The 17,144-nt window shown below is 41.5% G+C and overlaps 1 protein-coding gene across 1 annotated transcript in view; it reads left to right on the top strand.

Moving 5' to 3' along the window:
- Positions 1 to 17,144, top strand: part of LOC128685578 (uncharacterized) — a 132,331-nt gene that overhangs the window by 41,755 nt on the left and 73,432 nt on the right. The window contains exons 4-5 of the mRNA XM_070088113.1: positions 1,833 to 1,897; positions 14,135 to 14,249. Of these exons, the coding sequence (XP_069944214.1) occupies positions 1,833 to 1,897; positions 14,135 to 14,249 (180 nt within the window). The remainder of the gene's footprint in view (positions 1 to 1,832; positions 1,898 to 14,134; positions 14,250 to 17,144) is intronic.

The following is a 17,144-nucleotide window of genomic DNA, read 5'->3' as shown; positions in this document are numbered from 1 at the left end:
CAGGGGAGACATGATAACGACATACAAAATACTGCGTGGAATAGATAAGGTGGAAAGAGATAGGATGTTCCAGAGATGGGACACAGAAACAAGGGGTCACAATTGGAAGCTGAAGACTCAGACGAGTGACAGGGACGTTAAGAAGTATTTCTTCAGTCATAGAGTTGTCAGGGAGTGGAACAGCCTAGAAAGTGACGTAGTCGAGGCGGGAACCATACATAGCTTTAAGACGAGGTATGACAAAGCTCAGGAAGCAGAGAGAGAGAGAGAGAGAGAGAGAGAGAGAGAGAGAGAGAGAGAGAGAGGACCTAGTAGCGATCAGTGAAGAGGCGGGGCCAGGAGCTGAGTCTCGACATCTTCAACCACAATTAGGTGAGTACAATTAGGTGAGCACACTGAGAGGGACACACCTGTGTATATACACTGAGAGAAGCACACACTTGTGTATATACAATGGAGGACAGGGTCAGGGGAGACATGATAACGACATATAAAATACTGCGCAGAATAGACGAGGTAGACCAAGACAGGATGTTCCAGAGGGGGGACACAGAAACAAGAGGTCACAATTGGAAGCTGAAGACTCAGATGAGTCAGAGGGATGTTAGGAAGTATTTCTTCAGTCATAGAGTAGTCAGGCAGTTGAACAGCCTAGAAAGTGACGTAGTGGAGGCGGGAACCATACATAGTTTTAAGACGAGGTTTGATAAAGCTCATGGGGCAGGGAGAGAGAGGACCCAGTAGCAATCAGTGAAGAGGCGGGGCCAGGAGCTATGAATCGACCCCTGCAACCACAAATAGGTAAGTACAAATAGGTGAGTACACACACACACACACACAGGACTACAAAGAAACCTGGACAGGCTACAAGCCTGGTCCAGCAACTGGCTCCTTGAGTTTAACCCTGCCAAATGCAAAGTCATGAAGATTGGGGAAGGGCAAAGAAGACCGCAGACACAATATAGTTTAGATGGCCAAAGACTGCAAACCTCACTCAAGGAAAAAGATCTGGGGGTGAGTATAACACCGAGCATATCTCCTGAGGCGCACATAAATCAGATAACTGCTGCAGCATACGGGCGCCTGGCAAACCTACGGATAGCGTTCCGATACCTCAGTAAGGAGTCGTTCAAGACCCTGTATACCATATACGTCAGGCCCATACTGGAGTATGCAGCACCAGTTTGGAATCCACACCTAGTCAAGCACGTCAAGAAATTAGAGAAAGTGCAAAGGTTTGCAACAAGACTAGTCCCAGAGCTACGGGGATTGTCCTACGAAGAAAGGTTGAGGGAAATCGGCCTGACGACACTGGAGGCCAGGAGGGTCAGGGGAGACATGATAACGACATATAAAATACTGCGCGGAATAGACAAGGTGGACAAAGACAGGATGTTCCAGAGATGGGACACAGACACAAGAGGTCACAATTGGAAGTTGAAGACTCAGATGAATCGAAGGGATGTTAGGAAGTATTTCTTCAGTCATAGAGTAGTCAAGTCATGGAATAGTCTAGAAAGTGAAGTAGTGGAGGCGGGAACCATACATAGTTTTAAGGCGAGGTATGATAAAGCTCATGTAGCAGGGAGAGAGAGGACCTAGTAGCAATCAGTGAAGAGGCGGGGCCAGGAGCTATGACTCGACCCCTGCAACCACAAATAGGTGAGTACACACACACACACACACACACGTGGTAATGCTATATTTACAGTAAGTAAAGTCAGGGTATTCTCCCAGAATGGTTGTAATATACCACTGTGGATAAATACTTTGGTATTTCTTGAACATTTCTGAGTGAGTTGTCTGTGAATTAAGTTATTATTCCCTGGCAGGACTGGACGCGCTGACGGGTCTCAACTGGCAGACGAATGGAACTTATCGTCCGTTGATCATGGAGGTCAGCTCATCTACTCACATCAGAAAGGAACAATTGATAACTTTTACATAGACAATATTAAACGTGTCTCATCCACGTGTCTCACTCATGTGTCTCACCTACGTGTCTCACCCACGTGTCTCACCTACGTGTCTCATCCACGTGTCTCACTCATGTGTCTCACCTACGTGTCTCACCCATGTGTCTCACCTACGTGTCTCATCCACGTGTCTCACTCATGTGTCTCACCTACGTGTCTCACCCACGTATCTCACTCATATGTCTCACCTACGTGTCTCACCCACGTGTCTCACCCACGTGTCTCTCCCACGTGTCTCACTCATGTGTCTCACCTACGTGTCTCACCCACGTGTCTCACCCACGTGTCTCACCCACGTGTCTCACGTGTTTCACACACGTATCTCACTCACGTGTCTCACACACGTGTCTCACTCATGTGTCTCACCTACGTGTCTCACCCACGTGTCTCACTCATGTGTCTCACCTATGTGTCTCACCCACGTGTCTCACGTGTCTCACCCCCGTGTCTCACTCAAGCGTGCCCCCCACGTGTCTCATTCACGTGTCTCACCCACGTGTCTCACTCAAGCGTCTCCCCCACGTGTCTCACCCCCGTGTCTCACTCAAGCGTCTCCCCCACGTGTCTCATTCACGTGTCTCACCCACGTGTCTCCCCAACGTGTCTCCCCATGTGTCTCAAGCGTCTCCCCCACGTGTCTCACTCAGGTGTCTCACCCCCGTGTCTCACTCAAGCGTCTCCCCCACGTGTCTCACTCACGTGTATCACCCACGTGTCTCACTCAAGCGTCTCCCCCACGTGTCTCATTCACGTGTCTCACCCACGTGTCTCCCCCACGTGTCTCCCCCATGTGTCTCAAGCGTCTCCCCCACGTGTCTCACTCACGTGTATCACCCACGTGTCTCACTCAGGTGTCTCACCCACGTGTCTCACTCAAGCGTCTCCCCCACGTGTCTCACTCAGGTGTATCACCCACGTGTCTCACTCAAGTTTCTCCCCCACGTGTCTCACTCAGGTGTCTCCCCCACGTGTCTCACTCACGTGTCTCACCCAGGTGTCTCACTCAAGCTTCTGTTCGATCCCCAGTACGGAAGAAACCATTGAGGGCATGTTTAAGACACCTGTCCCTGCTCACCTGGCAATAATTAGATACCTGGGTGTTAACCGATTGGTGTGGGTCGCATCCTGGGGACAAAATTAACCCAAGTTGCTTGAAATGTTGTGCATAACCAGAGGCTTTAAATAGAGTATGTCACTGGTGTGAGCTATGGTCTGTACACGTTATATCTTGCATCGGTAGAAATAAAGATTATTATTATTATTATTATTATTATTATTATTATTATTATTATCATTATTATTATTATTATTATTATTATTATTATTATTATTATTATTATTATTATTATTATTATTATTATTATTATTATTATTATTATTATTTTATACAGCGTCTTGAAAATTCGAGGTAATCGGGTTTAATGTGAGGAAGTGGAGACTAACTTTATTGTTTTAATTAAGACTCCTTCAGTATTAAGGGAGTTATTAGAAGGAAGGGAGATATTAGAAGGAAGGGAGATATTAGAAGGAAGGGAGATATTAGAAGGAAGGGAGATATTAGAAGGAAGGGAGATATTAGAAGGAAGGGAGATATTAGAAGGAAGGGAGATATTAGAAGGAAGGGAGATATTAGAAGGAAGAGAGTTATTAGAAGGAAGGGAGATATTAGAAGGAAGGGAGATATTAGAAGGAAGGGAGATATTAGAAGGAAGAGAGTTATTAGAAGGAAGGGAGAAATTAGAAGGAAGGGAGTTATTAGAAGGAAGGGAGATATTAGAAGGAAGGGAGATATTAGAAGGAAGGGAGATATTAGAAGGAAGGGAGATATTAGAAGGAAGGGAGATATTAGAAGGAAGAGAGTTATTAGAAGGAAGGGAGATATTAGAAGGAAGGGAGTTATTAGAAGGAAGGGAGATATTAGAAGGAAGGGAGTTATTAGAAGGAAGGGAGATATTAGAAGGAAGGGAGATATTAGAAGGAAGGGAGATATTAGAAGGAAGAGAGTTATTAGAAGGAAGGGAGATATTAGAAGGAAGGGAGTTATTAGAAGGAAGGGAGATATTAGAAGGAAGGGAGATATTAGAAGGAAGGGAGATATTAGAAGGAAGGGAGATATTAGAAGGAAGGGAGATATTAGAAGGAAGGGAGATATTAGAAGGAAGGGAGATATTAGAAGGAAGGGAGATATTAGAAGGAAGGGAGATATTAGAAGGAAGGGAGATATTAGAAGGAAGAGAGTTATTAGAAGGAAGGGAGATATTAGAAGGAAGGGAGATATTAGAAGGAAGGGAGATATTAGAAGGAAGGGAGATATTAGAAGGAAGGGAGATATTAGAAGGAAGGGAGATATTAGAAGGAAGGGAGATATTAGAAGGAAGGGAGATATTAGAAGGAAGGGAGATATTAGAAGGAAGGGAGATATTAGAAGGAAGGGAGATATTAGAAGGAAGGGAGATACTAGAAGGAAGGGAAATATTAGAAGGAAGGGAGATATTGGAAGGAAGGAAGATATTAGAAGGAAGGGAGATATTAGAAGGAAGGGAGATATCAGAAGGAAGGGAGATATTAGAAGGAAGGGAGATATTAGAAGGAAGGGAGATATTAGAAGAAAGGGAGATATTAGAAGGAAGGGAGATATTAGAAGGAAGGGAGGTATTAGAAGGAAGGGAGATATTAGAAGGAAGGGAGATATTAGAAGGAAGGGAGATATTAGAAGGAAGGGAGATATTAGAAGGAAGGGAGATATTAGAAGGAAGGGAGATATTAGAAGGAAGGGAGTTATTAGAAGGAAGGGAGATATTAGAAGGAAGGGAGTTATTACAAGGAAGGGAGTTATTAGAAGAAAGGGAGATATTTGAAGGAAGGGAGATATTAGAAGGAAGGGAGGTATTAGAAGGAAGGGAGATATTAGAAGGAAGGGAGATATTAGAAGGAAGGGAGTTATTAGAAGGAAGAGAATATTAGAAGGAAGGGAGATATTAGAAGGAAGGGAGATATTAGAAGGAAGGGAGTTATTAGAAGGAAGGGAGATATTAGAAGGAAGGGAGATATTAGAAGGAAAAGAGATATTAGAGGGAAGGAAGATATTAGAAGGAAGGGAGATATTAGAAGGAAAAGAGATATTAGAAAGAAGGGAGATATTAAAAGGAAGGGAGATATTAGAAGGAAGGGAGATATTAGAAGGAAAAGAGATATTAGAAAGAGGGGAGATATTAAAAGGAAGGGAGATATTAGAAGGAAGGGAGATATTAGAAGGAAGGGAGTTATTAGAAGGAAGGGATTTATTAGAATGAAGGGAGTTATTAGAAGGAAGGGAGTTATTAGAAGGAAGGGAGATATTAGAAGGAAGGGAGATATTAGAAGGAAGGGAGTTATTAGAAGGAAGGGAGATATTAGAAGGAAGGGAGATATTAGAAGGAAGGGAGATATTAGAAGGAAGGGAGATATTAGAAGGAAGGGAATATTAGAAGGAAGGGAATATTAGAAGGAAGGGAATATTAGAAGGAAGGGAGATATTAGAAGGAAGGGAGATATTAGAAGGAAGGGAATATTAGAAGGAAGGGAGATATTAGAAGGAAGGGAATATTAGAAGGAAGGGTATATTAGAAGGAACTGAGTTATTAGAAGGAAGGGAGATATTAGAAGGAAGGGAATATTAGAAGGGAGATATTACAATGAAGGGAATATTAGAAAGAAGGGAATATTAGAAGGAAAAGAGATATTAGAAGAAAGGGAGATATTAGAAGGAAGGGAATATTAGAAGGAAGGGAGTTATTAGAAGGAAGGGAGATATTAGAAGGAAGGGAGATATTAGAAGGAAGGGAATATTAGAAGGAAGGGAGATATTAGAAGGAAGGGAATATTAGAAGGAAGGGAATATTAGAAGGAAGGGAGTTATTAGAAGGAAGGGAGATATTAGAAGGAAGGGAGATATTAGAAGGAAGGGAACATTAGAAGGAAGGGAGATATTACAAGGAAGGGAATATTAGAAGGAAGGGAATATTAGAAGGAACTGAGTTATTAGAATGAAGGGAGATATTAGAAGGAAGGGAGATATTAGGAGGAAGAGAATATTAGAAGGAAGGGAGATATTAGAAGGAAGGGAATATTAGAAGGAAGGGAGATATTAGAAGGAAGGGAATATTAGAAGTAAGGGAGATATTAGAAGGAAGGGAGATATTAGAAGGAAGAGAATATTAGAAGGAAGGGAGTTATTAGAAGGGAGATATTACAAGGAAGGGAGTTATTAGAAGGAAGGGAGATATTAGAAGTAAGGGAATATTAGAAGGAAGGGAGATATTAGAAGGAAGGGAGATATTAGAAGGAAGGGAGATTTTAGAAGGAAGGTAGTTATTAGAAGGGAGATATTAGAAGGAAGGGAATATTAGAAAAAAGGGAATATTAGAAGGAAGGGAGATATTAGAAGGAAGGGAGATATTAGAAGGAAGGGAGATATTAGAAGTAAGGGAGATATTAGAAGGAAGGGAGATATTAGAAGGAAGGGAGTTATTAGAACTGAGATATTAGAAGGAAGGGAATATTAGAAGGAAGGGAATATTAGAAGGAAGGGAGATATTAGAAGGAAGGGAGATATTAGAAGGAAGGGAGTTATTAGAACTGAGATATTAGAAGGAAGGGAATATTAGAAGGAAGGGAATATTAGAAGGAAGGGAGATATTAGAAGGAAGGGAGTTATTAGAACTGAGATATTAGAAGGAAGGGAATATTAAAAGGAAGGGAATATTATAAGGAAGGGAATATTAGAAGGAAGGGAATATTAGAAGGAAGGGAGATATTAGAAGGAAGGGAGTTATTAGAATGGAGATATTAGAAGGAAGGGAATATTAGAAGGAAGGGAATATTAGAAGGAAGGGAATATTAGAAGGAAGGGAGATATTAGAAGGAAAGGAGATATTAGAAGAAAGGGAGATATTAGAAGGAAGGGAGATATTAGATGGAAGGGAGTTATTAGAAGGGAGATATTAGAAGGAAGGGAATATTAGAAGGAAGGGAATATTAGAAGGAAGGGAATATTAGAAGGAAGGGAATATTAGAAGGAAGGGAGATATTAGAAGGAAGGGAGATATTAGAAGGAAGGGAGTTATTAGAAGGGAGATATTAGAAGGAAGGGAATATTAGAAGATAGGGAATATTAGAAGGAAGGGAGATATTAGAAGGAAGGGAGATATTAGAAGGGAGATATTAGAAGGAAGGGAGATATTAGAAGGAAGGGAGTTATTAGAAGGGAGATATTAGAAAGAAGGGAATATTAGAAGGAAGGGAATATTAGAATGAAGGGAATATTAAAAGGAAGGGAGATATTAGAAGGAAGGGAGATATTAGAAGGAAGGGAGATATTAGAAGGAAGGGAGATATTAGAAGGGAGATATTAGAAGGAAGGGAGTTATTAGAAGGGAGATATTAGAAGGAAATGAATATTAGAAGGAAGAGAGATATTAGAAGGAAGGGAGTTACTAGAAGGAAGGGAGATATTAGAAGGAAGAGAGATATTAGAAGGAAGAGAGATATTAGAAGGAAGGGAGATATTAGAAGGAAGAGAGATATTAGAAGGAAGGGAGATATTAGAAGGAAGAGAGATATTAGAAGGAAGGGAGATATTAGAAGGAAGAGAATATTAGAAGGAAGGGAGATATTAGAAGGAAGAGAGATATTAGAAGGAAGGTAATATTAGAAGGAAGGGAGATATTAGAAGGAAGAGAGATATTAGAAGGAAGGGAGATATTAGAAGGAAGAGAGATATTAGAAGGAAGGGAGATATTAGAAGGAAGAGAGATATTAGAAGGAAGAGAGATATTAGAAGGAAGGGAGATATTAGAAGGAAGAGAGATATTAGAAGGAAGGGAGATATTAGAAGGAAGAGAATATTAGAAGGAAGGGAGATATTAGAAGGAAGGGAGATATTAGAAGGAAGAGAATATTAGAAGGAAGGTAGATATTAGAAGGAAGAGAGATATTAGAAGGAAGGGAGATATTAGAAGGAAGAGAATATTAGAAGGAAGGAAGATATTAGAAGGAAGGGAGATATTAGAAGGAAGAGAATATTAGAAGGAAGGGAGATATTAGAAGGAAGGTAATATTAGAAGGGTGATATTAGAAGGAAGGGAGATATTAGAAGGAAGGGAGATATTAAAAGGAAGGTAATATTAAAAGGGAGATATTAGAAGGAAGGGAGATATTAGAAGGAAGAGAGATATTAGAAGGAAGGAAGATATTAGAAGGAATGGAGATATTAGAAGGAAGGGAGATATTAGAAGGAAGAGAATATTAGAAGAAAGGGAGATATTAGAAGGAAGGTAATATTAGAAGGGAGATATTAGAAGGAAGGGAGATATTAGAAGGGAGATATTAGAAGGAAGGGAGATATTAGAAGGAAGAGAATATTAGAAGGAAGGGAGATATTAGAAGGAAGGGAGATATTAGAAGGAAGAGAATATTAGAAGGAAGGGAGATATTAGAAGGAAGGGAGATATTAGAAGGAAGGGAGATATTAGAAGGAAGGGAGATATTAGAAGGAAGGGAGTTATTAGAAGAAAGGGAGATATTAGAAGGAAGGGAGATATTAGAAGGAAGGGAGATATTAGAAGGAAGAGAATATTAGAAGAAAGGGAGATATTAGAAGAAAGGGAGATATTAGAAGGAAGGTAATATGAGAAGGGAGATATTAGAAGGAAGAGAGATATTAGAAGGAAGGGAGATATTAGAAGGAAGAGAATATTAGAATGAAGGGAGATATTAGAAGGAAGGGAGATATTAGAAGGAAGAGAATATTAGAAGGAAGGGAGATATTAGACGGAAGGGAGATTTTAGAAGGAAGAGAATGTTAGAAGGAAGGGAGATCTTAGAAGGAAGGGAGATATTAGAGGGAAGGTAATATTAGAAGGGAGATATTAGAAGGAAGGTAATATTAGAAGGGAGATATTAGAAAGAAGGTAATATTAGAAGGGAGATATTAGAAGGAAGGTAATATTAGAAGGGAGATAGAAGGAAGGTAATATTAGAAGGGAGATATTAGAAGGAAGGTAATATTAGAAGGTAGATATTAGAAGGAAGGTAATATTAGAAGGGAGATATTAGAAGGAAGGTAATATTAGAAGGGAGATATTAGAAGGAAGGTAATATTAGAAGGGAGATATTAGAAGGAAGGTAATATTAGAAGGGAGATATTAGAAGGAAGGTAATATTAGAAGGGAGATATTAGAAGGAATGTAATATTAGAAGGGAGATATTAGAAGGAAGGTAATATTAGAAGGGAGATATTAGAAGGAAGGTAATATTGGAAGAGAGGTATTAGAAGGAAGGTAATATTAGAAGGGAGATATTAGAAGGAAGGGAGATATTAGAAGGAAGGGAGATATTAGAAGGAAGGTAATATTAAAAGGGAGATATTAGAAGGAAGGGAGATATTAGAAGGAAGAGAGATATTAGAAGGAAGGGAGATATTAGAAGGAATGGAGATATTAGAAGGAAGGGAGATATTAGAAGGAAGAGAATATTAGAAGAAAGGGAGATATTAGAAGGAAGGTAATATTAGAAGGGAGATATTAGAAGGAAGAGAATATTAGAAGGAAGGGAGATATTAGAAGGAAGGGAGATATTAGAAGGAAGGAAGATATTAGAAGGAAGGGAGATATTAGAAGGAAGAGAATATTAGAAGAAAGGGAGATATTAGAAGGAAGGTAATATTAGAAGGGATATATTAGAAGGAAGAGAATATTGGAAGAAAGGGAGATATTAGAAGGAAGGTAATATTAGAAGGGAGATATTAGAAGGAAGGGAGATATTAGAAGGAAGAGGGATATTAGAAGGAAATGAGATATTAGAAGGAAGAGAATATTAGAAGGAAGGGAGATATTAGAAGGAAGGGAGATATTAGAAGGAAGAGAATATTAGAAGGAAGGGAGATATTAGAAGGAAGGGAGATATTAGAAGGAAGGGAGATATTAGAAGGAAGGGAGATATTAGAAGGAAGGGAGTTATTAGAAGAAAGGGAGATATTAGAAGGAAGGGAGATATTAGAAGGAAGGGAGATATTAGAAGGAAGAGAATATTAGAAGAAAGGGAGATATTAGAAGAAAGGGAGATATTAGAAGGAAGTTAATATGAGAAGGGAGATATTAGAAGGAAGAGAGATATTAGAAGGAAGGGAGATATTAGAAGGAAGAGAATATTAGAAAGAAGGGAGATATTAGAAGGAAGGGAGATATTAGAAGGAAGAGAATATTAGAAGGAAGGGAGATATTAGACGGAAGGGAGATTTTAGAAGAAAGAGAATGTTAGAAGGAAGGGAGATCTTAGAAGGAAGGGAGATATTAGAGGGAAGGTAATATTAGAAGGGAGATATTAGAAGGAAGGTAATATTAGAAGGGAGATATTAGAAGGAAGGTAATATTAGAAGGGAGATATTAGAAGGAAGGTAATATTAGAAAGGAGATATTAGAAGGAAGGTAATATTAGAAGGTAGATATTAGAAGGAAGGTAATATTAGAAGGGAGATATTAGAAGGAAGGTAATATTAGAAGGGAGATATTAGAAGGAATGTAATATTATAATGAGATATTAGAAGGAAGGTAATATTAGAAGGGAGATATTAGAAGGAAGGTAATATTGGAAGAGAGATATTAGAAGGAAGGTAATATTAGAAGGGAGATATTAGAAGGGAGATATTAGAAGGAAGGTAATATTAGGAGGGAGATATTAGAAGGAAGGTAAGATTAGAAGGGAGATATTAGAAGGAAGAAAATTTTGCAAGAATTGCTGGCTACACCTCATGGATGAGAAGAGACAGGCAAGGGCAAGGAGGAGGTGTTGCTGTGTGCTTCTCTAAAAGTGTTCATGCCCAGCACATTGATGTTGCCACCCCTACACATCTTGAAATGATGTTCTTCAAGCTCTGTATAAACACTAGTACCTCTGTACTAGCATGTGCAATGTACAGACCTCAGTGGCAACATGCAGACCCCATCAACTTTCTAATGGAAAATATTGACTCCCTTCTGCTACAACACAACTGTCAACATATTATAATTGTTGGTGACCTCAACCAGCACCTTATACAGAGGGACTTTGATGACCTTCTTGCAGTGTTTGACATGAGAAACTTTGTTGATTTCCCTACTCATATCTCTGGCTCCTCCCTTGACCCAATAGTGAGTGATCTGGCAGAAGGCATAGTCACTTGTCAACCCCTCGGTTGGATCGTCTGACCACAATGCTGTTTTTACGACACTTAAGATCCCAGCAGAACGAGGTGAGGAGTCCACACGCACAACCTGGCTATGGGAAAGAGGTAATTGGCCAGCCCTTCGCTCTGAGCTCGCCACCACGGATTGGAATGCTCTTCTCCAAGGGGATGTTGACAACCAAGTGAAAGCCATCATTGGGCACATCGTTAATCTACACCAAGAACACATTCCTCACCGGCAATATGTGACAAAGCCTACAGATCAGCCTTGGTTTGGCTTTCGTTGTAGAGAGGCTGCTACTGCTAAGTACAAAGCATGGCGAAGGTATTAGAGGCATCCTACCACCTATAGCAGGAACTTGCACAAGCAAGCCTGTAGGCATATGGATGACGTTCAAAAGTGGGCCATTGCTAAATGGGAGGTGGACACTAAAAGAAAGCTAGCATCAGGTAGGGTAGGCTCCAAAACCTGGTGGTCCCTGGTCAAGGACAGACAAGGTTATCTGCCTGATGAACTCATTCCACCTCTAAATCGACAGGATGGGACCACCTCTACTAGTAGTCAAGAGAAGGCGGACCTCTTTGCTGAACACTTTGCTACCAAAATGCAAGTTCCTGATCCAGCAAGGGACCCTCCTTGGCTAGCTGCAAGAACTGTGTCAAAACTGTCAGTGGTGACAATAAGGCAGGAGGAGGTGCATTTCCTTCTTAAATCACTTGACCAAGAAAAGGCTGTGGCCCCAGACAAGTTGAGCCCAAGATTGTTGAGAAGATGTGCAGACCAGCTAGCAGCACCTCTAACTCGCATCTTTCAGCACTGCCTAGTACAGTGTAAATGGCCCTCTCTATGGAAAGAGGCAAATGTAGTCCCTGTTTACAAAAAGAAGAGCAGAGCAGAAATCAGCAACTACAGACCAGTGTCACTCCTGTCAATCACTGGTAAGATCCTTGAGACAATAATCTCAAGACAAATGACAAAGTTTTTTGACTACCACTCACTACTTTGTGATCGTCAATATGGCTTCAGGAAAGGTTACTCTGCTGCTGATTTGTTATTAAACCTCTCCACTAAGTGGCACCAGTCACTGGATGAATCCAAAGTCAGCTGTGTGGAAGCACTGGACATTGCTGGCGCTTTCGACCGGGTGTGGCACCAGGGCCTCTTAGCAAAACTTCAAGCACTGGGAATTGCAGGCTCTACGCTATGTCTCCTCAGTGATTACCTTCATGGTATATCTCTAAGTGTAGTTCTCAATGGAACGAAATCAGCAAGACATCCTATTGGGGCAAGTGTTCCACAAGGAAGCGTGCTGGGTCCATTATTATGGAATGTCTTCTTCAACGACCTTCTTCATCTCATCCCAGAATCACATGCATATGCAGACGACTGTACACTGACATTCACTTATCCAAGAGAAGAAATGCCAGCTGCTCTAAGCTACATCAATCACCAGCTGAGAGCTATATCAGCTTGGGGAAATAGATGGCAAGTAACATTTGCACCTGAGAAAACGCAAATGATGATCGTCTCTAGGCACCATGATGGTTATGCTGGTGCAGTAGTAAGGATGAATGGGAGGGTGTTGGCACCTGGAGAAGAAGTTGATATCCTTGGGGTGAAATTTGACTCCAAACTAACCATGAAGAACCATGTTGTAAATCTTGCAAACAAGGCAGCCAGGAAGCTTACAGCACTTCGCCGTATCTCGCATCTGCTTGACAGTAGGGGTTGCAAGATCCTGTACGAGGCGCAAGTACGCTCACACCTTGAGTATGCTCCACTTTCTTGGTTTGCCTGCCCCCTCTCTCATCTGCGACTGCTTGACAGAGTAGAGAACAGAGCAAGACGTCTCATCTCTCGCCTGGACCCATCCTGGATAGATCTGTCATTTCAGCAGAGCCTTCAACATAGGAGGGATGTGGGTGGCCTTACTGTTATGTACGAGGCCAATATTGTCAAAATACCACACTTGGATCCACTTCGAGGACAGTGTGAAACAAGCTTTTACGCCACAAGACGGGCAGAAAGCAGCAACTTCACTCTGGCTGTACCCTTCTCCAGAACATCTCTCCATCTGAGATCATACATACCCAGGATGACTCGAGTATGGAACACATTCGTACAGCATAATGATGTCAACGAGATAAAGTCAGTTGATCAAATGAAAATGCTGGCCCACAGATGGCTCCAACTTCATCCTGTTCCCTACTTGTATGTCTCTTAACAATAAAAATGCTTTCAAATGAGCTGATGTAGGTAACAGCTCTTAGCTTGCCAATAAAGTTAGGAATCCTTAACCTGTAAATAGCTTGTCAATAAAGCTAGGGAGCCTTAACCTTGTCAAACCCTGTGGAAAAAAAAGGGAGATATTAGAAGGAAGGTAATATTAGAAGGGAGATATTAGAAGGAAGGTAATATTAGAAGGGAGATATTAGAAGGAAGGCAATATCAGAAGGGAGATATTAGAAGGAAGGTACTATTAGAAGGGAGATATTAGAAGGAAGGTAATATTAGAAAGGAGATATTAGAAGGAAGGTAATATTAGAAGGGAGATATTAGAAGGAAGGTAATATTAGAAGGGAGATATTAGAAGGAAGGTAATATTAGAAGGGACATATTAGAAGGAAGGTAATATTAGAAGGGACATATTAGAAGGAAGGTAATATTAGAAGGGAGATATTAGAAGGAAGGTAATATTAGAAGGGAGATATTAGAAGGAAGGTAATATTAGAAGGGAGATATTAGAAAGAAGTTGATACAACATCTTGAGAACAAGAAGGGCCTTCATGCTGGTGAAGGGCTCTTGATTAGAGAAATTGGAGCAAATCGTTTCCCTGGATCAAACCTGATTTAAATTCAGGTGTTGCATGGCCCCTATGGGTCTAGCGCTTTCTCGTAAGTATAATTTAGTTGAGCAATAGAGAAGAGTGACGAGGCGAGTGTATGTTCCCACAGGTGATCTTGACGGACTCAGCAGGTAAGCAGGTGAGAGCGGCTTATAACAACTTCCAGATCAGCCAGGAACCTAACTATACACTGCTCAGCCTCGGCAACTACTATGGTGATGCTGGTAAGATAACTGACCGCGTTTTATCTCTAACATCCCAACTCTCCCTTTTCTCTCTCTCTCTCTCTCTCTCTCTCTCTCTCTCTCTCTCTCTCTCTCTCTCTCTCTCTCTCTCTCTCTCTCTCTCTCTCTCTCTCTCTCTCTCTCTCTCTCTCTCTCTCTCTCTCTCTCTCTCTCTCTCTCTCTCTCTCTCTCTCTCTCTCTCTCTCTCTCTCTCTCTCTCTCTCTCTCTATATATATATATATATATATATATATATATATATATATATATATATAGATATATATATATATATACAAAACAACCACGAGGGAGTAGAATGATAGCTTTAGGCCATTCGTGGTGCAATAAACACATCTTGAGGAGCTTGCAAAATTGCAGAAAAGAGGAGAATGTTCAAGCAAGTACGTTCCCAAAGGATCGTCTTCACTGATGTGAGTGAGTGAGGGAGGGAGAGAGGAGGGTACAGGAAGTGCCCCGAGACACTCAGTGCCCACAGCCACAAGGATGAATATTATAACATTAGAAAAATCCCACAAGCATTGATATTGTAATAGCCTAAACGAAATTAACATGGCAATAATACAAAATTCGGTCATGTTCCGCTATGACATCAATAACTTTACATACATAAATATATTGTGAGTGATACAGAAGTCACTGGCAATTATAGGGTAGCCTCCCATGGGACAGCGTGTCCATTTAAAATGATGAGAAAATGTTAACATTTAAAAGAGAGACTTCTAAAAACTATGTAAAGGAAACGGCTCATTAAAATAAACTCATTTAAAGAGGAAGGTATCTGTAATAACAAGAAAGACAGTCACAGTTATTCAACCCACCTAATTCTGAGGCAAACTCTGGTTCAACCTTCAGAAACTGTAGGAAAAGTAGGCCCTAATTCCTCGGTGTAGCACTACATTTAAGACAGTCTAATGCATTCATATAAGAGCCCAATTTTAGACTGTGTACTATTGCCTCAACTAAAAATGCATCTGATTTGAAGAACCCATTACTGATATTGTATAATGAATGCCTATCATGCTTAATAATTGCTGATTCTACAATATTCCTTTGCCTGGCGGGTGTTTGTCGCCCCTAGGGGCGACAAACACCCGCCGGGCAAATGTCAACAACAGGACACCCGACGCCTCAAAAATCAAAGCCCAAATTAGCAAAAAAATAGAAGAGGGTAATACTATTGGAGCTCTGAGGCTTATAACCAGTGAGGATACCATCGCTCCCAAGGACGTCAGCACGGCGCAAGCTCTGAAGGACAAACATCCACCCAGGGCTCCCAGTACCAACACTGACCTCCCTGACATTGCAGCAGGCGAAGAACATCTAACCTTACAGGATGCTGATGTGTATAAAGCTGCTATGTCATTTCCACAGGGCTCAGCAGGAGGTTTCACCGGTTTAAGGCCTCAACACTTAAAGCAAATACTCAATCCAGCACTTGGTGAGGTTTCAGAGAGGCTGCTGTCTGAACTCACCAAATTTTCCAACCTGTGCCTGGCTGGCAGTGTCCCAGAGGCCATCAAACCCCTTTTCTTTGGTGCCTCATTGTGTGCCCTCCGGAAAAAGGATGGCGGAATCAGGCCCACTGCAGTGGGTAACACCCTTCGGCGCCTAGTCGCCAAGGTTGCAGTAAGAAGGGTGAGTCAAGAGGCTGCTGCAATGCTGAAACCAACTCAGCTCGGTTTCGGCGTTCAACAGGGCTGTGAAGCAGCTGCCCACGCAGCACGAATATATATCAAAAACATGTCCGACGAAAAAGCCTTGGTCAAGTTGGACTTTGCTTTCAACTCAGTCAGAAGGGATGCTGCTCTCCAAGCAGTTTATAGTAACTTCCCTTCCCTATATCCCTTCATAGAATCGTGTTATAGTGTGACTTCCAAACTATTGTTTGGGGACCATGAAATTGACTCATGTGAGGGCGTGCAACAGGGACCCCCTCTCGCCCCCTTTCTATTCAGTTTGGTCATCAAGGAAGTCACAGAAGCACTTTCCAGCGAGCTCAATATCTGGTTCCTGGACGACGGTACCCTAGCTGGCACAACAGAATCTCTCCTAGAGGACATCAGTAAAATTAAAGACATGGGAGAAAGCCTGGGCCTTTCTTTAAACCCCACCAAATGTGAAATAGTTTCTACCAATCAACAGATGATCCAGAATATTAGCGCTGTTTTACCAGGAGCACGAGCCATTGATCCAGCCAATAGCACTCTCCCTGGTGCTTCTCTTGGGTCCAATGCCATCGATCTGATCCTAGAAAAAAAAGTCTCAGACCTCCGGACGATGGAAAGCAGGATGAAAGACATTGACACACACGATGCCTTCTACCTACTCACCAGGTGCCTGTCAATCCCAAAACTTACCTACTTTCTGAGATGCTCCCCAGCCTTTAGCAGTCCAAAACTCAAGGAATATGACTCTCTCCTTAAGACCATGCTAGAGAGTATATTGAATCTTTCCCTTGAAGATGGACAGTGGTTGCAAGCCTCACTTCCGGTCAGGCTTGGAGGGCTAGGAGTATACAGATCCTCCCAGATTGCTCTACCAGCTTTCCTATCCTCTTCCATAGCATCAAACGAGTTGATAAGACAAATTCTTCCTGATACCCTCAGTGACTCAGCAGGAATAGAAGACCCTAGCTATGCCAGTGCCATCACTGAATGGGAGACTCTTGCTGCTCCAGCACCAAACCCTAGTGCAGCACTGGCTCACAAACAGTCAAGCTGGGATGGCCCGATCGCTGAAAAGGTGCTTGCCAACATGCTCAATGCTGCAACATCAGATAGGGAGATTGCCCGTCTCCAGGCTGTGAGCGCGCCTCACTCCGAGTACTTCCTCCAAACAGTTCCCATATAGGCAATGGGAACGCGACTCGACCC

This window comes from Cherax quadricarinatus, chromosome 23 (genome assembly GCF_038502225.1).
Source record: "Cherax quadricarinatus isolate ZL_2023a chromosome 23, ASM3850222v1, whole genome shotgun sequence".
Taxonomy (NCBI): Eukaryota; Metazoa; Arthropoda; class Malacostraca; order Decapoda; family Parastacidae; genus Cherax; species Cherax quadricarinatus.
The sequence above is the reverse complement of the archived record's forward strand: the minus strand, read 5'-3'. Positions and strand labels throughout refer to the sequence as shown.